This window comes from Malus domestica, chromosome 15 (assembly GCF_042453785.1).
Source record: "Malus domestica chromosome 15, GDT2T_hap1".
Lineage (NCBI taxonomy): Eukaryota > Viridiplantae > Streptophyta > Magnoliopsida > Rosales > Rosaceae > Malus > Malus domestica.
The window spans coordinates 22,923,416-22,948,552 of record NC_091675.1 but is presented as its reverse complement, the minus strand read 5'-3'; the positions used below and the strand labels follow the sequence as shown (position 1 = coordinate 22,948,552).

The window sequence follows — 25,137 nt, the reverse complement described above, 5'->3', positions numbered from 1 at the left end:
TATCTTGACAGACAAAAGATTAACAGTAATTGTCGGAACATGTAATATATTTTTGAGAGACAATGAATGGTATGGAGTTGTAAGGATTGTAGAACCAATGTGTTTAATAATCAAACCTTCCCCATTACCAATGGTGATTTTCTCATCACCATTGTATTGTACCAGTTGATTCAAATTTCCAAGATTAGGTGTCATATGGTGTGATGCCCCTGTATCCAACACCCACGTATCAGCAGCATTAAATCCTTAAGCATTCTGACCAAATTCTGCTGCAGACATATGAGATGGAGCTTGAGCAGAAAATGTAGTGAGAGAAGGAGGTTGAGGTGCACCTTGATATGCATAATTGTTTCTGTGCCTACACTCAAGAGCATTATGCCCTTTCTTCCCACAAATTTGACATGTAGTAATCTAAAATCCATTTGAATAAGAACCTGTATCACTTCTATTCAGACAATTTTGCGCAGTATGCCCTCTTCGAGAGCAGATTTGACATTCAACCACAGCACCAGATCTGAAATTAGTATTACCATTCCAAGAATTTCCATTCCAAGAGTTCAGTGAACCATTATAATTGTTTCCCCCTCTCTGTCGATATCCTTAATAAGGCCTTGAGTTATTGAATGAACCATATCCCCCATAACTATTCCTGTTATAATTCTGTGAAGAACTATAACCATTTCTGTTATTGTAAGACCTGTTATTTCCTTGATATGCTTGACCATCAACAGCCCTTGAACCAGTACTTGAACTCTCTCCTTGTGAATAACCATCAGTTTGACTCCCATTCTTAGACTGACTCCCTTGAACATACATCGCAGCCATGCCACTTGTCAATGTGTTGATTCTTGCTTCTATAGTCAACTCAGCACCAATCAATTGTGCCCTGAAATCTTTCAAAGGAATCGAAGTTTCCCTTGCTAGAATCATTGTCTTAACTACATCAAACTCAGATGGCAAACCAGACAGTGCAGCAATCACCAAATCATTATCTGTCACTCTCTCTCCTACAACAATAAGCTGATCTCGAATCGCCTTCAATTTGAGCAAATATTTGTCTATAGAATCACCACCCTTTTGAATCTTATGAAATTCAATCTTAAGTTGATTTATCCTAGCCCGAGACACTGAAGCATATTTGTCTTGTAAGTTTGTCCAAGCTTCATGAGAAGTTTTACACCGAATCACATATTCCATTGCATCATTAGAAAGAGTGGCAATTAGCAAACTCAACAGCACCATATCTTTTTTAACCCAAGATTTATACGCCTCAGTAATTTCTTTAGTTACTCCAGCTTCAGTATCAATCACAAATTTTGGTGGACAAGGTGACTCACCAATAAAGAAATCCAAGAACTCATACCCTCGTAAAACTGACCGAAACTGATAATCCCACTTCACAAAGTTATCATCTTGCAACTTAACAGTTAACATTCCCAGTAAATTCTCAATTCTTACGGACTTATCAGACATGTTGATGGCTGAACAGTTTCAAGAAAGTCTACAACACACTATAAAGCAACAACCTCAATAAAGCCACAACTTCAACTTAATATGCTTGACAAATTTACCAACCTTCTAGTTTCAATCTTCTGCAAATTTCAACTTTAATGACAACTCTATACCAAAACAGTCTTGACATCAATCTTTTTCTCAACATACAATTTGCAAACTTCAATATTATCAACCACACTTGGCATCGGCCTTAACAATTTTACTTCAGCAAACTGATAAACTTCAACAATTGACAATACTCTGAACAATTCTTGGCATCGGCCTTAATCATGTACAGAAAGAACCCAGATACAAACAACCAAGCAAACACCCAAAATCGCCATAATTCTTCACTGATGCAAAAACACAAACACTTGGTGTGCAGAAGATAAGAGAGAAAAGTAGCCAACTTGATACTTTGCGTAACTACCCAAGACTCGAAGAAAAATCCAATCAACAAGCCTGTACGAACAGCAACAACCCACCAAAAACTTCAATGAACCCGTCAGCGGAAAACGTAGCACCAAATACCGTCATGGCTCTTGATACCATCTTAACAGAAGCATTAGAATTGCAGAAAATAAAGAGAAAGGAAGAACTCAAGAGAAGAAGTAGAAGAAGATAGAGGAATTGTATTGATTGAAAGAATTTTCAGTACACAAGATAGGCCGAGAACTACCTTTTTATACATCTTATAACCTAACTAACTTCCTTCTCTTGTAAGCCACATATAACCATCCTAACTAACTCTCAACTGCATTATTGATGACATGGCACATTACATGGCAGATTATGTGGCATTTCTAAGTCAATATAGGTCAACAAGAGACTTATTTGAGCACCATCCCATGATCCCATCAACAACGGACCGGCCCAGCTCAGACAAGCGACTACACGTTTAACAGCTGCATAAATGCATATAAATGCATATGCCCTTATTGTTTTTCCTTCTAATACATTCTTAAATCTACCATATATATGTGCTTGCTTGATTGTTTTCTATTGTTTTTCCTTTGTTTTCATGAAAGCAAAACAGAAGCAATTCATTGTGATAGCAGCTTAGGCCTCGTTTGGCATGCGTAATTGTGCTATTTAATTCGAATCCGGAGGTTTGATCCCACATCTTAAAAACCTCCCCATTTTTCTCTAATTCTCTTTTGTTAGCATCGTGTGTGTATATATATATTATTGCTGAATTCCTATCCCAAAACTGACATTTTGATTGCATTTTTGTATTTTTGTTTTCTGTTTGGCATTACATTTATAGAGGCAGACAGGCAGAGGTGGCAGAGGAGGAGGTGAACACGAGCTAATAATAATTTGGAATAATTGATAAAAGAAAAGGATGGAGCTTAAGCAGCTGTTCGTGACGGCCTTAATTCCGGTGTTGAAAGTGCTTTCGATAACAGCACTTGGCTCATATCTTGCTCTTGATCGTGTCAATATTTTTGGGGAAGTTACTAGAAAGAACTTAAACACTGTAAAAACAATACACTGCTTCTTCATTCAGTCTCTTGTGCTCTAAACCCTCTCCATTTAATTTAATTTCTCGTGTTGGACTGTTTTCTTACTAATATTTGTGTTTTGTGAACCAATGAACGAACAGGTTGTATTTTATGTATTCGGTCCTGCTCTGGTGGGTTCCAACGTTGCGCAGACAATTACATATCAAAGCATGGTTAAAATGTAAGTTCTAATTAATTTGTTTAATATATATATATATGTGTGCGCGCGCGCGTGTGTAATCATGTTAACGTCGTAATAATTATTATGTGTATAGGTGGTTCATGCCACTGAATATCCTTATCACAATTATAATTGGTTCCATACTCGGATGTCTTCTCATCCAATTAACAAGGCCACCTGCCCATCTGCGAGGCCTTGTCTTGGGTTGCTGTGCTGCAGGTAATCCAACACTCTAATTCTAAAACACAGCTGATAAATATTCGGTTTTGCGTTATTTTACCAATCTCCAGATATGCTGATGTTAACACTTAACAGGTAATTTGGGTATGATGCTCCTCATTTAGGGGAGTTGAGTAACTCAGAAGAGTGTAGAAACTACTCTTTTTATCGTCGAATCCGGAAGGAAGAAGTGGTTGTAGCTTTGAAGAAGATGAAGCATAGAAAAGCAGTAGGTCCAGATGATATACCAATCGAAGTGTGGAAAGTTTTGGGAGAGACATGTATAACATGGCTCACTGACCTTTTCAATAGGATTTTGAAAACGAAGAAGATGCCAAATGAGTGGCGAACGAGCACTTTGGTGCCTATCTACAAGAATAAGGGCGACGTACAAAATTGCATGAACTATAGGGGTATTAAGCTAATGAGTCATACAATGAAGCTCTGGGAGAGAGTCATTGAGCATAGATTGAGGCAAGAGACACGGGTTTCGGACAACCAATTCGGGTTCATGCCAGGGCGCTCAACCATGGAGGCAATCTATCTCTTACGAAGATTGATGGAAAGATATAGAGATGGGAAAAAGGACTTACACATGGTCTTTATAGATTTGGAAAAAGCGTATGATAGGGTCCCAAGAGACATTCTTTGGAGGATTTTAGAGAAGAAAGGAGTACGAGTAGCATATATCCAAGCTATAAAGGATATGTATGAAGGAGCAAAGACTGCCGTAAGAACTCATGAAGGACAAACCGAAAGTTTTCCCATAACTGTAGGATTACATCAAGGCTCATCCTTAAGTCCTTACCTTTTTGCGTTGGTAATGGATGAGTTAACAGGACATATTCAAGATGATATTCCTTGGTGTATGCTTTTCGCAGACGATATAGTGTTGATAGATGAAACTCAGGAAGGGGTAAATGCAAAGCTTAACCTTTGGAGAGAAGTGTTGGAATCTAAAGGTCTTCGCCTAAGCCGATCAAAGACAGAATATATGAAGTGCAAGTTCAGTGCAAATGGAAGCCAAAACGAGTTAGGGGTGAGGATCGGAGATCAAGAAATACCAAAGAGCGATCGTTTTCGTTACCTAGGATCTATCTTGCAAAAGAACGGAGAATTAAATGGAGATCTCAACCATAGAATACAAGCTGGATGGATGAAGTGGAAGAGTGCATCCGGCGTATTGTGTGACCGTCGTATGCCACTGAAGCTCAAGGGAAAATTTTATAGGACGACAATAAGGCCGGCGATGCTGTATGGCACAGAATGTTGGGCGGTGAAGCATCAACATGTACATAAAATGGGTGTAGCGGAGATGAGGATGCTTCGTTGGATGTGTGGGCACACAAGAAAGGATAAGATTAGGAATGAGGATATCCGGGGTAAAGTAGGAGTAGCCGAAATTGAAGGAAAGATGAGAGAAAATCGGTTACGGTAGTTTGGACATGTGCAAAGAAGGCCTATTAACGCTCCGATTAGAAGATGCGACTATGGGACAGAGGTTCAGGGCCGAAGGGATAGAGGAAGACCTAGGAAAACTTTGGAAGAGACTCTAAGAAAAGACTTAGAGTACTTGGATCTAACGGAGGACATGACACAGGACCGAGCACAATGGCGTTCAAAGATTCATATAGCCGATCCCACTCAGTGACTTGGATTTTCCAAGTCTCTAACCGAGAAGTTTTCCTCACTCGGGAAATTAAGGGAATACTACCTCAACCTACATGCTCCACTCACAAAGCTTCAACATACAAGCTTCAACAAAAGAAAATTCAGAGAACTTAGCGAAGAAGGCTTTGGTATATTCAACACAATACGTTGAAATGAAAGAAAGCTATTTATTGATACCCCCGATAAGTCACAAATATGTACATATACATGAGTCAAAATAAACAAACAAGAGGGAGCCTTCACAAAGGTTGCTTAGGAGAAGTCTCAGTAGTCGGTAGAGCCCCAGAAAGAGCAGGCACTGGAGGGGGATCATTTGGAGCCTCAGTACTGGACAGAACCCTAGAAGGAGGAGGCAGCAGAGGTTGATCATTTGGAGCTTCATTACGCGGTACAGCCCCAGAAGACGAAGGCAATAAATGCCTTTGGAACAAACCCACAAATCTCTGATGATCAAGTAAAACCTGACCATCAGATTCCTTCATCTGGTCAAGCTTCCTCTTCATGTTTGTAGCATAGTCATGTGCGAGCCGGTGCAACTGTTTATTCTCATGCTTGAGCCCTCTAATCTCCTGTTTGAGACTCATCACTTCAGCCGCCAATGATTCAACTTGGCGGGTTCGAGCAAATAGGCGTTGGGCCATGTTAGACACAGAACCTGCACACTGAACACTGAGAGCCAGAGAATCCTTAACAGCCAACTCATCAGACCGTTTGGAAAGTAGTTTGTTATCTTTGGGAGTGAGAAGGTTCCTGGCCACTACCGCAGCGGTCATATCATTCTTCATCACGGAATCCCCAACAGTAAGAGGACCAGTATGTGAGACGAAGGATGGGCGCCATATGTTGTCTGGAGAAGGCGTGGCTGCCTCTTCAACAAGGTTCAAGTCAAAACGACGGTCGGAGGGGCCAAACATTTTCAAAGGTGTTGAAGAGAGAAGAGGTCGGACAAATCAAGATCTTAGAAGTGCAAGAATGGAGCTTCTACTGGTGGAGATTCAAGTGTGCTTTGGAACTTAATGCTAGCCTCTATAAAAATCTGCACTCGACGGAGCTTCAGAAATCGAAGAGGCGTTTGCTTTCTCAAAAGCTGGGCTGCTCAGAGACCACGAGACGTTTGCTTTCTCAAAAGTTGGGCTGCTCAAATACCACGAAGGCCGATCTCAGAAATCGAAGAGGCGCTTGCTTTCTCAAAAGCTGGGCGGCTCAGAAACCACGATGGCCGATCTCAGAAATCGAAGAGGCACCTACTTTTCCAGCCTTGTCAGCAGCTGTCAGCTTTGCGGAAATTATGGGCATTATGTCGAAGATTTCTGGTGAAGTAGAAAGCACATGAATCTTACTGTTCAATCACCCACTTCCCACACGCAACATTAGCTCATGGGTACCACAGATAACTTTGCCAAAGTTCTCTGACAAAGTTGAGACACGTGAAGCTTGCAGCTCCCACTACACCGCTCTGACCAAGAAGGGTAAAAGAATAGCAAAAAAACAGCACTAACAAAGTTTAGACACATACATTTTGAAGGTCTAGCTACCATATTATTACCCACAAGGGTAAAGGAACAGTACCACTGCTGGATAATTGGAAAGTCCCTGTGTGTCAACCTCTGTGCTTCGTGGCAAGATAGACTAGCAAACATGCCCAACCTTTTCTCACATTCGAGAAAACACTCCCAACAAGACTGCTTGCTCCAAAATCGAAGAGGCACCGCCCTCCGAATCTCGAGAGCCAGACTCCCAACATGATTACTTTCTCAAAAATCGAAGAGACACCGCTCTCTGAATCTCAAGAGCCAGACCCCTAACAGGATGGCTTTCTCAAAAATCGAAAAGGCATTGTTCTCCGAATCTCGAGAGCCAGATCTCCGACAGGATTGCTTGTTCGAAAACCGAAGAGGCACCACTTTCCCAACTTCAAGAGCCGGATCTTCTTGGATAAAGTTTGTCTGTAATCTTTACACGCAACATCAGCTTTCCAGATACCACAGATCACTTTTTCAAAGTGCTCTGAAAAGTTAAAACATGTGAAGCTGGCAGCTCCCACTACCGTGTTATGACCAAGCATGGTAAGGGAATAGCATTACTACTTGTTGTTAGGGAGACTTCTATATATGTTGACCTCCATCCCCAACAGACAGGCAGACCTGCAAAAATGCTCAACCCTTCCTCATATCTGAGAGGGCACTCCCAAAGAAGCCTTTCGAAATATTCAGCTTTCTTTCCCCCCGATAATACCTCTGCAAACAAGCTATACTAGAGCAAGAATATCTCATATCATCAGGGTTAAAAGCAAGAGTATCCCATATCATGTTTTTTCCCTGTCTTTTCCTTTGGCCTTGTTCTTACCTACAAGACAAGGAGAAAGAGAGCAATCAGTCAGCACTTGGAATCAAGCTTCCAGTCAGGAACTGACTGCCTGGAACCCCTTACTTGATTACTTACCTGGCATTGCTCTCGAATACTCATCTTCAACATCTTATGCTTCCAGGGAAGATACCGCATCTGCCTGAGGAACATATAGGGCAAGTGAGAAGGATACAAGGAAGCATGTGGAGACAAGCGTAATAGCACACGTGCCGATACATCCACTACTCTGTCCAAAGTAAAAGTATCACATATCAACAGGGTCGAACGTACTATAGATTTGATGGACTTGTTTTGACCCTCAAATTCTTCAGTCGGCCTTATACTCTGGAGGAAACCAGAAAACCCACCAGCCCAGTTCAAGAATAAGCCTGTGGAAAGTTACTTCTTCAAAAGCAAAAGTATCCCATATCATCTCTTCTCATTTTTCTTCTCTTTATCCTTCATGCTGCCTGCAAGATAGGGAGAATGTGAACAATCAGCCGGAACTCGAAATCAAAGTTCTGATCTGGGACTGATTGCTTGGAGCTCTGATTGCTTACCTTGTCTGTCACCTCTTTCAGCAGATCCCCTAGCTCGGCGACTTGGATGACTCCTACTACATGGTTTGTATCGCGCTTGACCAAGCCTGAAACTACAAGTAAGCTTCAAGTGAAATTGATACATTACCTTGTGCATCTCCACCAGTTAAAGATACCACCCCTGGATGGAGGAAGAGTACTTCCAGAGAAGATGTCACATCTACCTACGAGACAGATAAGGCAAGTCAAGACGATACCACACTCCGGAACTTAGAAGTTTCGTGATTACGAGATCATTCTCCCACAATATTTCCTAATGTCATTTGTACTAAATCATTCACTTGTACTCACTAAAAGAGAGCTTGAACCTATGTACTTGTGTAAACCCTTCACAATTAATGAGAACTCCTCTATTTCATGGACGTAGCCAATATGGGTGAACCACGTACATCTGGTGTTTGCTTCCCTATCTCTATCCATTTATATACTTATCCACACTAATGACCGGAGCAATCTAGCGACGATCACAAAAAGCGACCGTTTTCGCTACCTAGGATCTATCTTGCAAAAGAACGAAGAATTAGATGGAGATCTCAACCATAGAATACAAGCTGGATGGATGAAGTGTAAGAGTGCATCCGGCGTGTTGTGTGATCGTCGTAGGTCACTGAAGCTCAAGGGAAAATTTTATAGGACGGCAATAAGGCCAGCGATGTTGTATGGCACAGAATGTTGGGCGGTGAAGCATCAACACGTACACAAAATGGGTGTAGCGGAGATAAGGATGCTTCGTGGGATGCTTCGTGGGATGTGTGGGCACACGAGAAAGGAGAAGATTGTGAATGAGGATATCCGAGGTAAAGTAGGAGTAGCCGAAGTTAAAGGAAAGATGAGAGAAAATCAGTTACGGTGGTTTGGACATGTGCAAAGAAGGCCTACTGACGCTCCGGTTCGAAGATGTGACTACGGAACAGAGGTTCGGGGCCGAAGGGGTAGAGGAAGACCTAGGAAAACTTTGGAAGAGACCCTAAGAAAAGACTTAGAGTACTTAGATCTAACGGAGGACATGACACAAAACCGAGCGCAATGGCGTTCTAGGATTCATATAGCCGACCCCACTTAGTGGGAAAAAGCTTTGTTGTTGTTGTTGTTGTAGTCTGTAAAGAAAAAAGGAGCCCATTTGGAGCTCCTGATGTCTGTCACATGTATGCCATGGGTTATGCTTCGCTTTCAATGGCAGTACATTTCCTTCTCCGTCGTGTTCCAATATTTTGGTTTTCTTGAAATTCCTTTATCTAGCTTTCTATGACTCGAATTAAGAAAGGATTGGGAAACTGCTTCAAATAAGTTACAATCCAATTCTCTCATTCAAGTTGAAAATGCGCAGTTACTGCAATTTGAACTCACGATTTTAATTATTATTATCATCATCATCATAAGCTTCATCTCATGTCTAGAACATATACATACAAATTGTACTACCCCCAGATGGCCAGGGCCAGTTCTTAAACGGTGTTTGTGTGCGCCTGCTTGCTGTGTAGAATACGTTTTTCTGAACACATTTTCTTTTGTCCTTCTTTTCCTCTTGAATTCTGGTGACTGTTTCTCTTCAATACAATGTAGCTACCTTGTTCAGCTGTCAGGGATTCCTATCTTTGCCTTTTGTAATGTAATTGTGTCCCATGCTTTCAGGTATGAGACTTTTATTTGTGGTCCTATGTGTATAATATTGTGCGGATATCTTCAAGAAGGGCCAACCAAGTTAATAATCAGTCCGCCGAGAGGTCCTCTACATCCGACCAAGTAAGTTGCACTGAGCCTCTGCTTTCTTCAAAGGAATGTCATAGTTGAGGAAAATCCGGATCACTATGCACTGTCATACACTGCTGTACCTGAAGAAAAATCAAAGGTGTTGGGAGTTTTGAGCCTCCTTTAGTCCTACATCGGGGAACTCAAGTTCCCTAGAGGTCTTTATTTTAGGTTAGTCACTAATAGTATTGGACCATTTGGAATGAAAATTGAGGTTTGGGCCACTAATTATGTGAACTTGATAATTATACCATAATATTAATATAATATTAGTATTAATTGATCAAGACAAGGCCCTTGGTATTTGAAGAGCTATGAAATAGTCTATATAACTGTTTGAAGAGTTGTGCGGTTTCAGATACATCCAAAAGGTATTTGAAGAGCTATGAAATAACCTATATAACTAAAAACTCAGTTCCATTGTAAATCATATTTCATTTCCTATCTCTCCCGTACAATATTGAGAAAAAAACTAGAGTAAACAACTCTAACACAAATGTTGGTTAAAGAGACAACACAAGTAAACAAATTACTTGTATTACACACACAAAATATTACAACACAAACTCTCAAGGACACTCTTTAGAAGTTATGACACTCACTCTTTTTAGAGACACACTCTAGATCACTCACACTCCTACAAGACTACTCTTACTTCTCACTCTCACTTGGTTGCTTACTTACTTGAATACTTGGTTTCTTACTTGATTGGTTAACAACACACATGCATACATATTTATAGGCATGTTTGCCAACTTATGCCATCACTAGAATTTTCTACCGACATATGGCTTTGCATAATAGCCACAAAAGTTGCTAGAACCTTCTAGCTTAATATGCATGCATGCCGTCTTAACATGCAGACTTGAACTAGAAAACTCTAGTTCATTTGCAGCTGCCCACCGACATTAGCTTGCTAGAATATTCTAGCATATTCAAGCATGCACCAGCAATCTTGAATATTATATGCTAGAATCTTCTAAAACAATTCCATACAAGTTTGAACTAGAACAATCTAGTTCCTTTGCACCGACTAATCTTAATGGGTTGGTGTTGATCTTTAACATACAAAACCTTACAGAGAGTAAACACACAAAACAATTCACCAGAATTCTAATCCGGTGAAGATTGTAGGAATAGATAGTTTCCAGTGCAGATTGTAGGATAGGGCAGATGTCATTGGACCACAAGCACAAGAGTGGGACGTAAATACTGTTCAAATGACATAGCTTTTGCGCTAGCCTCTATCTGTGATTTAATCAAGTTAGTATCATTTGATTCCTGTAATTATTTCTGTTATTTCATTCTGTATTGCAAGTATTTTTCGTTAATAAAGAATTAGTATTTCAATTTATGTTATTTTATTTATTTTCTGAATTGTTCTCTAACAAAAGGTTGCTAACTCCATTACACTACAATCATGTTCATCCAATTTGATGATTTGTTTACGTATTTACAACTATATTAAGATTTGTTTATAGAGAAATGTCATTTTCTCAGAAAGACTTAGAAATGTTTTATTGTCAGACTCTCGATCCAAACTACTAATCAAATGAATGTCATTTGAATATATGGTCCAGATTCACAAGCTCACATGTAACATGCCGGACATCGATGTCTCTAGCGAGAAATTGTTTCTTTTCAATTTCTTACACTGCATATCTTTGTTGTTTTCCATGGCAGGCAACGACTTCAGGTAAACTAGAGCAACGTATAGTGATGGTCTTTCAAAAGATGAATCTGAAATCAATATTTGCCCCTTCAACCATTGGAGCGGTATGCCCTTTCTGCACTTTTATATCATTGTGATCCAGATTCGGTGCTATTTTATTGAAAAGTTAAGCAAACTTGATCTTTTCCTGGTGTAGCTCATTGGTTTTGCAATCGGAGTTATCCCTCAGATTCGAAAATTACTTTTAGGAGATGGTGCTCCTCTACGGGTGATTCAAGATACTGCTAATTTGTTGGGGTATAAAACTTATGCCCGAACTGTATCGAACCTTAATGTTTTATCCATGATCGACGCAATTATTGGCAACTAATATAGCTTCCCGTTCTTAATACAGTTACATGCTAGGGAAGATATTAACCATGCTTGGTCCTATACTTGTACATATCCGAATGAACAATATGCTAGGGAATGATCGTTATGTTGCCCTGCCTCTTATAGGCGTCTTGGTTGTTAAAGGGGCACTGATATTTGGGTTGGTGCACTCTGATCCATTATATCTGTTTGTTCTTCTGCTTCAGTTTTCACTCCCACCTGCGATGAACATAGGTACGCTTGCTCTTCTGTTGTTTAGCGACAAAAAGTGCAATCAGAAGTTGCTCGCTCGCTCGCTCGCTCTTTTTCATAACTAATGTAAGTTTATTCTCAAGTATTGTTTATTGATCCTTTAAAATATGGCAGGAATAATGACGCTATTATTTGAAGCTGGAGAGAATGAATGTTCAGTTATCATGCTGTGGACTTATGCTTTCGCTTCACTGTCAATTACATTCTGGTCCGCCGCCTTCATGTGGCTTGTCGCGCGACTGTGAATCAAAATTTTACATTGAATTCTGTCTAATACAAGAGTAGGCAATTTGTCAGAAGAAATATTACGAAGCTCCACCCCGAGTCTGCAGGGAAGTACGAAGCTCTCAGTTCAGTTCCTCCCCGTCATTGGATTGAACATGCAGAGCCACGGTTTGACTCCACAGCCCACCTAGATGACGAATCTAGTGGTTTGTGGCTATGATTTGGTCGAAGTAAAAATGGTGGTGACTTTTCTTGGTGGTTTAGAGAGAAGGCAGAGACAGAGAGAGCTCGAGTGTTAAGAACTCAAGAGAGAGTGTGTCTCGGTGTACAACGAGGGAAGGAGATGCGAGTGACCGAGAGTTGGGATTAAAACCCACTTAAAATTTCCCTCCACATAACAAAAACCAGTAGAGCCTTAAATTACCACCACAAAAAACCTCGATGTTAGTTAGAGTGGGGTAATCCTATTTAAACTCCTTTGGGTTATTAGTTAGAGTGGGGTAATTCTATTTAAACCCCTTTGGTTTTCTTGCACCATACCATGTTGGAATTTTTGAATCGCCGGGCCCACCCCACTCTAACGACACCGATATTATCCTCAACTTAACCACATATCTAATCCGTTGTGAGGTTTTACCATAAAAGATATCGGTATTAGTTAAAGTGGGTAATTCTATTTAAACCTTTTCTTGCACCCACAATGTGGGACTTTAACGATTCATGAATTAAAATTACTCAAAACTACAATTTCAAGCCACTACACTGCTATACAAGCTTCAAAAAACCCAGAAGAAAAAAAAAAGGTAAAATAAACATCAAAAACCACTTCTAACCAATATAATCACAGGTTGAATGTTTCAACAACGCTAAAACACAGTAGGATTATAAAACAACAATATTTTTCATATATTAAAAAAAAAACCACTATTATTTATTTATTAATTCCTAGCTCAACAAAAACTAAACTTTCGGAAAAATGCAGAATAAAATAGAGGAAAGCTAACCTTTTGGCGCTTAGCTCTGGGTTCATGATCAAGCTTGGACCTTGGACCTTTGGAAGCCATGGCTTCGGGTCGTCTGATCCAGAAAACCAGTGGATCTGGACAGTACGATCAACGCCAGTGTGCTCTCTTCTCTTCCTTCCTGTATCTCTCTCTCTCTTGCTCTTTTCTCTTTTCTTTTTGTGTTTTGTTTGTCTGTGGGGAGCTTCTTTGTTCGCTGTGACTGAGGACGCCCACCAACCTCTGATGAAGTTCTGTGATACGGCGCTGCGTTTTGGGTTTCGGTTTTGTTTACGGTGTTGGATTCTGCTTTGGGCTTTCCGACAATTAAAAAAAAAATCTGATTTGGGCTTTGTTTTATAGTTTGGTAATGGGTCAAATTAAATAGCTATAAAGGCCCAATTTGTTTCTAAGAAAGGCCCAACATGAGTATAAAACAGAACTCGTCCCTTAATTTTATACTATAATTTTGATTTGGTCCTTGAACTAAGAGTCCGTTAATTACGGTCTTTGAATTTGACAAAATGTGTGGTGTAATTCAAAAATATCGTCATGTACTCTTTATTTATGAAAATGTAAGGGAGAAAATAGCTTGGCTATTCAAAAATGAGGAATTCCTCATCAAAATGATGCGCAGTCAATTCACAAAATTTCGTTTTTATGATCGAAATTGTTAATATTATAAATTATTCTATAATAATCTCTGTTAAAAAATCAATAAAATATGATATCTAAAGTCATCAGATTGTATAAAAAAAAAACTTGTGGATGCATTACGAACCGTTTATCTATTTGTTATAGGTGAATCACTAAACGGCCTTATTTTTAATTGATGCATTGCATAAATGATCCTTACAATTTTTTTTTTAATATTAACGGCTCTGATATAAGCACGAAATTCCACGAACTTCTCAAGAAATATTTTGAGGAGGAAAACACCTCCTCATCCTTTGTGTAGCCAAGTTAATTTCATTGCAAAATATCAATCCACACCACAAGACATGTCTCAATAGCATACTAGAACCTTTTTTATAGAGTACAACACACAAAGCACACCTGAATATCAAACTCTGATGCTTATATATCGTCACTAATAGCTTGAAGAGACAAAGTCTCACACTTACAACCACTGCTGCTTCTAGTACTACTACCAAATCATTAGGGGGATCTTGAGGTGTATAAGGAAACATTTTTGAGCTCCAATTCATCACCAAATTTTCCAACAATTCGGTGGCCGGTCCCTTCTCACGCACCCTCCACCGGTGTTGTAGCCGTCACAATTCTTAGCTTGTGCGATTTCAAGTCTCGGTTGCCAAGTCTCCCCAGGCTGTTCAGCACCCATTCTGAACCTTGATCGAGATCTAGAGCAGTGTAGGTCAAGTAGTCTTCATTCTCATTTGAAACAATGCTAAAATTATACCTCAGCTTGGTCTCCTCGGGCAAAATATACTCATATGTATTAGCTAGTACTACTTGTGAATACACCACTAGTCCAAAAAATCACCTCTCCTTTCTTGATCTTCAATTGGTGTTCATCAGGGTCCCAATCAAACGTGATCCCAATCAAACCTGAAAGGCCCGGGCGCACTGTTGTCTTTAGTTTCCCATGATGAAATCGACCAAACACGGCCATTTGTAAGGTTAAGCACGTCGAAACTTTACTTAGAAAACTCTTCCAAGTGCTCTTCAAATCTTCTTGACAATCAAGAGCTTACGACTACATTTGATAGAAAATGTCAAAACTGCTAATGGATCATAGAGCACTTTCTAGAGAATGACACGCTGTGTTTCTTTTTCTTCAAGAAGAAACACTTCAAAGTGACTTTCGAAAAAAAAATATTGTATCTGTTAACCAAACGGAGCCTTCCAAACAAGCTCTCATGGAAATGGAACCACTACTTTTTCATGTTAACCAAACCCTTCAAAAGGATGTGCCAACTGATAGTAACTAGACCTATAAAGTTAAACTACTAAGCATCATGATTACTGGCTCGATTAACTAAAAGAACGTTCCCCATTTGCCTTCTTGCATTCACCAACTCATCTATTAAAATGTTGTAAGACACAAGACACAATCATGATCAACAAACCCCACAGTTGCCAAGTGTGAATAAATGATAAATTTGGCACAAAACTTCCATCAAAGCTCCAACTCAAACCATGTCTAAAATGAAAGCCTCCTCCAAGCAGCAACAGAGAGTATGCAGGGCATTGTGTTGCAGGCTTGCAGCAGCTGCTGGCTTAGCATGTCTTCGTCTTGCTCAGAGGAAGTAGCGAGCTCTAGTTCTGATAGGTACCGTTTGATATCAAGCCTATCGCATGCCATGGTTCAAGAGAGACTCGACCAGATGATCAGGGAAAGGCAGGAGGGCTCGAGGCACGTTGATCATCAGAGAAGAGAGCAGAGAGCTGGTTATGATCATGATCAAACTTAAGCAGGAGGAGGGACTAAATTTGTTGTAATGGTTGCAGTGGAGAAGTGTTCTTATGATCTGAGGGAGGATCAGGGAGTCCATGGCGGTGATGATAGTGGCAAACCGGATAGAAGAGCCTAAGGATCTTCATAGCCTCTTGAATTATTATGTTTCAATGAATTCGGATGAGTATCGTGGGCTTATACTCGAGGTATTTCATGAAGTTTGCTCTGACCTTTTCTTATGTAAATTCCATTAACTGATGAGATTATTCTCAATTTCAGACTTTTCTGTTTTGGTCTTTTGTATAAACTCAAATTATTGGAGAAAAATCTAAATATCTAATCCAATCCAAACTTTGGAAAGCAGATTCAAACTTGAGTGCGGAGAGGGAAACACGCTGCTCTTTCTAATTTGCCCATAATTAAAATGAAAACACAATAAATTGTGACATTATATTGGGGAGAAAGAAGAAGAACCCAACTGAAATATTCAAATGGTACCTGCAAATCTAACAATAACTTATGTTGCAAGATTGTGAATCTGCACCACACATTCTGCCACGACATAAAGTTAATGTGAAACATGACTTTGACAGATTTTTACATAGGAAAAGCCAAGAAAGCGGAGTAATGGTTTGAAAAACCAGGCATTAACTGTCTGAAACATGACTTTGAAAGATTTATACATAGGAAACTGAAGCAGGCCTAATAGGGGGACTGGAAAAAAGGCAATAGGGTGAACTAGAGACTTGGTCCATTTCTTCACGACAGGGATCAAGAGCAAAATGGTGGCTGCAAAGGCAAGCATGGTGGGTACCATGGAGAATAAGAGCAAGAAGAATCCAGTCCTGACCTTGGAGGAAGGTAAAAGGGAATCTTCTTCTCAACACATGGATTGCTTGTCCACTAGCCGTCCATTAGCCATTCATGATTGCTTCCATTAGCCATTCATGATTGTTTATTTGTTCCACTACTGTCTGTACATTGTTTATTAATTCCTTTCCCTGAGCTTAAGGTGGTTGTCTGTTCATTGGCTCCTATAAAGAGCACTCTCTTGTAAATCATTCAACACAATAGAATATACATTTCATACTCACCATAATTGAAGGTTGTTTATGAAAAGCAGGTACTCCAGTGGAGATGAGAGGACAGAAAGAACGAAAGCCACAGAAGACAATGAGCATGCAATGACCACAACGTCCATGCAGGTGAAGCAAAAAGGAGGATCGTCCTTATTGGGAAATAATCTTTTCATTAAATCTTTGAATAAAGTTACAACCTGTAAATATACAAGTATATCAACTAATGAAAGTAGCACCACTACATTAGCACCACTAACCAACAGAATTAACTATCCAATATCTATCCAATATCTAAGTAGGTTCTTTTATATCTGCATTTACATTTATACCCTCAATATCCCCCTTCAAACTGATCTGAGGTTGCCGAAGAGTAAGTTTGCACCGGAGAAACAGAAAACGTGATTTGGACAGAGCCTTTGTACAAATATCAGCTACTTGATCCCGTGAACAAACAAAATGCAGAGAAATTGCGAGCCAAAACTTTTTCCCGGATGTAGTGGTAGTCCAATTCAACATGCTTAGTACGAGCATGGAAAATAGGATTCTTGGCAAGAGAGATAGCTGATATATTGTCACACCACAACTTTGGTAGACAGGGTAATTGAAAACCAATATCACCAAGAAGCTTGCAAATCCAAGTTAATTCTGCAGCAGTGTTAGCCAAAGATCGATATTCAGCTTCTATAGAGGACCGTGCCATGGTGGATTGCTTCTTAGCACTCCAAGTGATGATAGAATTGCCCAAAAAAATACAAAAACCACCAGTTGATCTGCGATCCATAGAACAGCCTGCCCAATCAGCATCGGAATAAGCAGTGATGCACGGTGATGAGGAACTTTTAGAAAACCAGAGACCACACTCAATGGAACCTTTGAGATACCTCAAAATGCGTTTGACAGCTTGAAGATGAGAAAGTCGAGGACAATACATATATTGACAAACAAGGTTCACTGCAAAAGAGAGATCGGGCCTAGTCCATGTGAGATATTGAAAGGCTCCAACAAGGGATCTATATTCAGTAGGATCATCCAAGAGAGGAGAAGAGTGATCAAGTTTTGATGTACTAAGGGGAGTAACACAGGGTTTGGCATCATCCATTTTGGCCTTGTGCAACAAATCCAAGATGTATTTAGGTTAAGAAATGAAAATACCCTTGGAGGATCGCTTAACTTCAATGCTAAGAAAGTAATGCAAAAGACCAAGTTCCTTGATAGGAAAGAGAGCACTGAGTTGATCAATAACATGCTTGCAGGTTTGAAGAGAAGGGCATGTGATAAGAATGTCATCAACGTAGACAAGAATAAACACCAAGTGAGGATCTTTCTTAACAAACAAGGAATGATCAGATTTTGAGCCAACGAAGCCCAAGGAGAGTAAAGCACCATGTAGTTTATCATACCAAACTCTAGGAGCTTGTTTGAGACCATACAAAGATTTATAGAGTCTGCAAATAGAATTAGGCTGTGTAGAATCCTAAAATCCTGGAGGTTGTTGCATGAACACAGTTTCTGTAAGAGTACCATGCAGGAAAGCATTGCTGACATCAAGTTGGTTGAGAAACCAATCATATTGAATAGCCAAAGTGAGTGAAAGTCGAATGGTGACAGGTTTGGCAACAGGGTTGAAAGTCTTAGTGTAGTCTAACCCTTCCTGTTGATGAAACTCATTTGCAACCAGTTGTGCCTTATATCGATCTATAGAACCATTAGGCTTGCGTTTGATTTGAAATACCCACTTGCAACCTATCAGATTCTGAGAAAGAGAATAGGGAACCAAGGACCAGGTACCATTGTTCAGAAGAGCATTGAACTCTTCTTGCATTGCCTTCCTCCAATGAGAATATTTGGATGCCTGATGATAGGTGGAAGGAACAAAGTCAACACTGAGATGAGATGGAAATGTATGTTTAGTGGCAAGCAAAGCTTTAGGTTTAAAGATGCCAAACTTGGAACGAGTCTGCATGGGATGAATATTGAGAGGAGGAGATGGCAATGATGGAGAAGAGATATTTAGTTGTTGGGAAATAGATGAAAGTGGTGCAAGAGATGTATTTTGGGAAGGAGATGAATTTGGTGAAGAAGATGTATGTAGTTGTTGGGATGTAGATGGATATGGGGGAAGAGATGTATGTGGTGAAGGAGATGTATGGGGTGATGATGGGTTAGAAGAATGAAAGGAATTAAATGTGAGATGGAAGAGAATTTTGCAGATAACAAATTTTGCTTTAAATCAGGCACATAAAGAACATTTTTCAACTGAAAACAATGGTGACGAGTATTTAAAGAAGAAGAACCAGAGTGATGAATGGGCAAACCTTTGCCATCACCAATGTAGACCTGTTCATGACCATGATAAGTCTCAGGATTTTGCAGATTGGTGTAATAATTGGTCATGTGGGAACTGGCGCCAGAATCAACAAGCCAAGTTAGAGCAAATTAAGTAGAACTAGTGTGAGCAACCATAGCAGAGTGAGATGAAGATCCAGTGTAGCTGGGATTCATGCGATGTGGACAATCAAATGCTTCATGATCATAATGACGGCAGATTTGGCAAGGAGTGCTTTTGCCAGAGAAAGAACCACCACCACGAGAAGAACGTTGATTATTCGGCCGGTAATGTTGCGTTGAAAATTGCCTCTGAAATTGCCCCTGCCTTGAAAATTTCTAGGGTTTGAAGAACTGCCACGATTTTAAGAGTAATTAGAATAACGACCTTGAGAGAAATTCTATGAAGAGTGAGCCGGAGCAATGTAAGCCTGAAGAGCCATAGATGGTGTAGGAAGAAGACTCGTAGAAAAATTAAACGCCTGGAAAAGAGCAGTGAGAGGCGATTTCTTGCGATTATTCAACTAAATTTCTTTGCTTAGAAGAAGGCCATGCAATTCATCAATGGTAGTCGATCCGATACGAAATTGAATAGCATCAACAAAAGAATCATACTCTAAGGGTAGTCCATGAAGTGTGACAGAAATGAGCTCGGAATCAGCCACCGGAGCTCCAGCACTAGCAAGAACATATGCAATTTCCTCAATTTGTTGGAGAAATTGAGCTGATGTAGATTCACCTTTTGTAATGTTATGCAGACGCGATCGAACTTCATGAATGTGAGATTGAGAAGCAGAAGCCAATCGTGACTCCAATTTCGACCAAAGTTCGCAAGAAGAATTAACTCCAACAATGTAAGGAATTAGGGTTTCAGACAATGTAGAATTGAGCCAGATGAGAATGTTTTGATTGTTCTCATACCAAGAAACATACTCAGGATTGATGAGAGAAGTGCGATTGCTAAAATCGTCCAGTAGCATTTGAGGTGGCGGAGGTGTTAAGCCATCAACAATGCCGGTGAAATTGTAGCGGTGAAAAATAGGAGCAAACAAAGCACTCCAGGTGAGGTAATTGGTAGTGGTGAGCTTAATTGGCACCATAGATCCAATATTTTGAATTATGATGGAGGAGGTCACCAGAGGAGATACCGTGACAGAGGAGTGCAACAGAGGTGGATGAACATAAGCAGTAGAGTCAGAAGAAGAAGCAGGAGCCGCCATTGATGCACAAGGTTAGGGTTTGGGAGATCGAGATGGCGATACCAATCAGAAAGAGGGAAGAAGCAAGGTCGCAAGGCGGTGAAGCGTGTTTGGATCAGATCGTGAGACAGAAGGCGGTTGATAACATATTGGGAAATAATCTTTTCATTAAATCTTTGAATAAAGTTACAACCTATATACATACAAGTATATCAACTAATGAAAGTAGCACCACTACATTAGCACCACTAACTAACATAATTAACTATCCAATATCTATCCAATATCTAAGTAGGATCTTTTATATCTACATTTACATTTATACCCTCAATAGTCCTGAAAAAACAAGACGGCCACTTTGTTCATTACCCCCAGGAATGGCGTAAGCGGCTGCAAATACCACGTTGGCCACTAGCAACAGCTCCTCCGCTGCCTAATCCTCGTTGTTGTGGTGCATGTTGTAATGTGGTGGTAATATCTCTGCAACAGGATGACACAACACGGTATACATTTATCAAGTCGACCAACATATACTTGGTAACATAAGTATTCATCTACAACATAGTCATTGATCATGTCTTTAGACTTAATTGGTAACATAAGCATTCGTCTGACCACATAGGTCTTTTTATTGAGAATGAATCTCACATTGATGAGGGGAAAGACTTTGTATGGGCTTATAAGTAAGTTGGGCTACTCCTCATACTGCCAATTGGTTTTTTGATGGAACCTCAACTTTCTTCATGGTATCAGAGCATAGGTTGTCCCACATGTGAAGCCAAGTGGTCACACGCGCTCTGTGTCACCCTATGTCCAAAATTCACCACACGTGAAGGGGCGTGTTGAGAAGGGATTCCACATTGATGTGAGGATGGACATTGCATGGGCTTATAAATAAGTTGGGCTATTCTTCATATTGCCAATTGGTTTTTTTGGTGGAATTTCAATTTTTTTCACTTTTATCAAGTCAACAAACTTGATATTTACGTAAGTATTTGTCTAACAACATAAATCTAGCAATAGAACAATACCATAAACCAGCGTAGCTTTGCTTGCAACTGCACAACATGACCAATTAAATTCTAAAACAATGCTATACAGTAGAAACTCCTATCTGCATCCTGGTGCAATATGGTGTTTCCATCGCAGTCGATCCTCTCATTCAGCCTTGACAAATACAGTGTTAAAGATTAACACCAACCCATTAAACTCGGTACAAAAGAACTACGTTGTTCTAGTTCCTACTCTTTGCCTCCTTTCACAGATAATGGAGAGATGAATTGATCAAACATGCATAAGATTTGTCTAGAAGATTCTAGCAAGCAACAATGAAAATGGTAGTGCATGCACATTGAAAATGGTAGTTAATTCTAGTGAATTATCTAAATAAAATATCTTACGATTGTTGTAATGGAATGTTAGTGAAAATTCTAATAACTAATATAAATTAGTGGCTGGAAATGCACAAAGCCAAGTGCACCGACTTAGGCTAGATCGGTTATGCCATGTATAAATATAAGGTGCAGTGCTATGTAAGTAATCAAGCAAAAAGTAAGAAACTAAGAAGAAATTAAGAAAGTAAGAGAGTAGAACCAAAAGTAGGCAAGTAGAAGCAGGAGTCGTCTTGTAAGTGAGTAGTTTTAGTGAGGAGTGTGAGTGGTCTAGAATTTATCTCTAGAAAATGAGTGTCATATATAGCTTTTAAATTGTGTTATTGATGAGAGTTGTGTTATAATATTTTGTCAGTGTAATACAAGTAGTTTGTTTACTTGTTTTGTCTCTTCAACACTTGTGTTAAAGTTGTGTATTTTAATTTTTCTCAACTTACTGGTTTGCTTTTGATAAGCTTAAGAGTCGGTTTCTGACGGTGCTTAATTTCGAAAAGAAAAATGGTGCGTTCGTTATAGTTAACGTGCTTGACAACTTGAGGATTCTGCTCAAGTATCTCATCCACAACGGGCACAATTCCTGTAATAGTTGCCCGCGGATTCTACGCCGCCCAACAGACCTATCCCAGGCCACGCGTCACCTTTCTTCTCTTTTTACTCACCTCTCTCTGAGTTCAAATCTTATACCCTCATTGATTATTATTAGATTAATTTATATTTAAGAATTGTATCTTAAATCAATTAAACCAAATTAATCTAACAGTAATCAATAAAGCATCACCCCCATCTTATAGGGTGAGCAAAAACGCACTCATTATTACAAATATTTTTCTCCTTTTTAGCTGAGATAAATATTGTGAAGTCGCCATGCTGGATGGATGGTCAGACCAACTTCACAAAAGCATTGACCTCCGCCAATGCCTATGAGGCAGCCTTAAGGCCAGGTATAATCTCTTAATTATCACTGAGGAGGATGCGAGTGTTAAGTGTATAAGAGAAGCATATTAGTCTAATCAACTTGATTATGCTTAACTAAGATTTATTTTTTATTTCTTAATTTTATTACAAGCGATATCATTATTTTAATTTACGCGAAGAGGGGAGGGTAGAGTTTGAACCCGGATAGAAGAAAAAGACTTAATCTACTAAAATAATCTATCACTTAATTAAGAATGAAACATAAATGCAAATGATAATTACAAATCAATAAAAGCACGCAAGACACATAATCTTTAGCACACAATCTGTTACAAGCCTTTATTCTTCACTTATTGCCCATACTTGTGAATGAAGACACAACAACTATTACGTACAACCAGTTCATAGTTTTAGTATTTTTTTTTAATGTGAAATGTTCAAAATGTCCTTAAAGGGTATGTGTCAACTTTAGTTGACTTATTGGTCAGGACACGTATGACATATTAATTAGTATATTCTGACAGTACTTGTTATTATAAACGACTGAGCACAAGCATAGCGAAAGTTAAAACTAAAAGAAAGATTTTACAAAACACATATCAATCATTTTATTTAAAGTAGAGGAAAAGATAATAGCACTAGATATAAAATATTAATGATAGAATAAAATAAAATAAAAAGAAGGAGAGGAGGGGTGGAGAAGGATCGTGATTTGGCCGGGGGAAAAAAGGGGGGAAGTAAGCCTTTTCTTCTTCTTTCTTCCTCCTTTACTCACTTCACCCCCTTCAAACTATTTTCATCGTAATTTCCTCATACGATAACGAAATCACACGAGGTCGGAAGCTATAGTTTTGTAGCGAAGCCATCTTCAATCCCATACCATACCCACCCTTTGAAAACCATTGTATAAAGAAAATGAGGTCCAAACATATTGACGTTTTCCGGCGACTTTTCTCTGATTTCGGTCAGTCCCGCTGGAATCTGGCCTCAATGATTCTCCCCTCGTGGGCTCTCCTCTAGCGCAAGTATTTTCCCAAGGTTTTAACTTTTAGTTTTGGGATCAATTCATGATTTTGAATTTTAATTCGATATTCTGTATGCATATTTGAGATGATGCATATAGGGAAGAAAGAACCTTGAAATCCTAACCTCATTTCGGTTCTTCTTAGAAATTTAAGGGTTGGGTTTGTGGTTTAAGCATTAATGTTATTCCACAATCGAGGTCGGATGCATTTGAATATTTTGTGTGCCATATTTTTCCTACCCTTTACGCATAAATCTGATTTCAATGATGTCTTTGTTACATTTTGTGCATTTGTATCCACTCAGTTCTCTATTTCTGTGAAAATACTACAAACTGATGGGGGGGGTGAATACATTAGTAATAAGCTGCAAACCTTTCTGCAATCTAAAGGTATTGTACATCATAAATCTTGTCCCTATACACCTGAACAGAATGGGCTAGCTGAGAGGAAACATAGGCATATCATTGAAACTACTGTCACATTGTTACAACATGCCAACCTGCCTTCCCAATTCTGGTCATTTGCTTGTCAAACAGCAATTTACTTAATCAATAGGATGCCAACACCAGTCTTACAAAATCAATCTCCTTTTCAAGTTTTGTATGGACATAATCCTGTTATTACTCATCTCCGAGTATTTGGTTGTTCTTGCTATCCTTTACTTAGACCCTACAACACATCCAAACTTCAAGCTAAGACCACCAAGTGTGTTTTTCTGGGGTATACTTCTCAATATAAGGGTTATATATGCTATGAGGTGTCCAAAGAAAAGTTTTTTTTATCTCCAGACATGTTATCTTTAATGAGACTGAATTTCCTTATCTCAGCCTCCTCCAATTGTCCAAACAAACCAGTGTTTCACATGTACCTTTTCAACCTTCATCTTTTACACCAGTTCCTAATCATCAGAATATTTTGGTGGTGCCTCTTCCTCCGGTTTCTTCCTCAACCTCTCCACCTGTTATTCTAACCCCTGAATCTAGTGTTGCTGTCTCGAGTCTAGTTGTTCATTCTCCAAACATGGTTGCATCACCCTCTTTTTCCTCCTTACCTTCTTCTCCATCCATTACTGCTACAACATGTGATACTCCTCAACTCCCTGTGGACCCTGAGTTTAGTCCAGACCGTTTACAAGTGGTGTTACCTATTGCACCATTGAATATGCATCTTATGCAGACCAGGAGTAAAAATGGTATATTCAAACCCAAGGCTTTCTTAAGTGCTTTGGAGACTTCTGAAGATGTTGATATGTCTCTCATTGAGCCGGTTACATATAAGTCTGCTATGAAATCATCTGTGTGGCTGACTGCTATGAAGGAAGAGATTGTTGCCCTTCATTCTCAAGGTACTTGGTCTCTTGTATCTCTTCAATCTCAGAAAAACATAATCGGCTGTAAATGGATCTTTAAAATAAAGAAGAATTCTGATGGTTCCATTGTAAGACATAAAGCTCGCTTAGTTGCAAAGGGCTTCAGTCAAGAGGAAGGATTAGATTATG

General features: G+C 39.4%; 2 protein-coding genes across 2 annotated transcripts; one reads left to right on the top strand and one right to left on the bottom strand.

Annotated features, from left to right (window-relative positions):
* Positions 1–4,271: 4,271 nt before the first annotated feature.
* LOC139192172 (uncharacterized) lies at positions 4,272–8,511 on the bottom strand. Its single transcript, XM_070813683.1, has 2 exons — positions 7,977–8,511; positions 4,272–7,886 (listed from the first exon to the last, which is right to left on the bottom strand). The coding sequence occupies exon 2, from the start codon at positions 5,982–5,984 to the stop codon at positions 5,310–5,312; it is 675 nt and encodes a 224-aa protein (XP_070669784.1). The 5' UTR covers positions 5,985–7,886; positions 7,977–8,511; the 3' UTR covers positions 4,272–5,309.
* Positions 8,512–11,380: 2,869 nt separating this feature from the next.
* Positions 11,381–12,672, top strand: LOC139192173 (protein PIN-LIKES 3-like). Its single transcript, XM_070813684.1, has 4 exons — positions 11,381–11,540; positions 11,633–11,733; positions 11,831–12,042; positions 12,175–12,672. Exons 1-4 carry the CDS (start codon positions 11,484–11,486, stop codon positions 12,303–12,305), a joined length of 501 nt encoding a protein of 166 aa, XP_070669785.1. The 5' UTR covers positions 11,381–11,483; the 3' UTR covers positions 12,306–12,672.
* The last annotated feature ends 12,465 nt before the right edge of the window (positions 12,673–25,137 follow it).

Coding starts and splice junctions, on each gene's coding strand:
- LOC139192172 (XM_070813683.1), bottom strand. CDS start 5,984: ATGTTTGGCCCCTCCGACCGTCGTTTTGACTTGAACCTTGTTGAAGAG.
- LOC139192173 (XM_070813684.1), top strand. CDS start 11,484: ATGGTCTTTCAAAAGATGAATCTGAAATCAATATTTGCCCCTTCAACC. Junction 11,541..11,632: donor CCCCTTCAACCATTGGAGCG/GTATGCCCTTTC, acceptor TTCCTGGTGTAG/CTCATTGGTTTTGCAATCGG. Junction 12,043..12,174: donor CCCACCTGCGATGAACATAG/GTACGCTTGCTC, acceptor AAAATATGGCAG/GAATAATGACGCTATTATTT.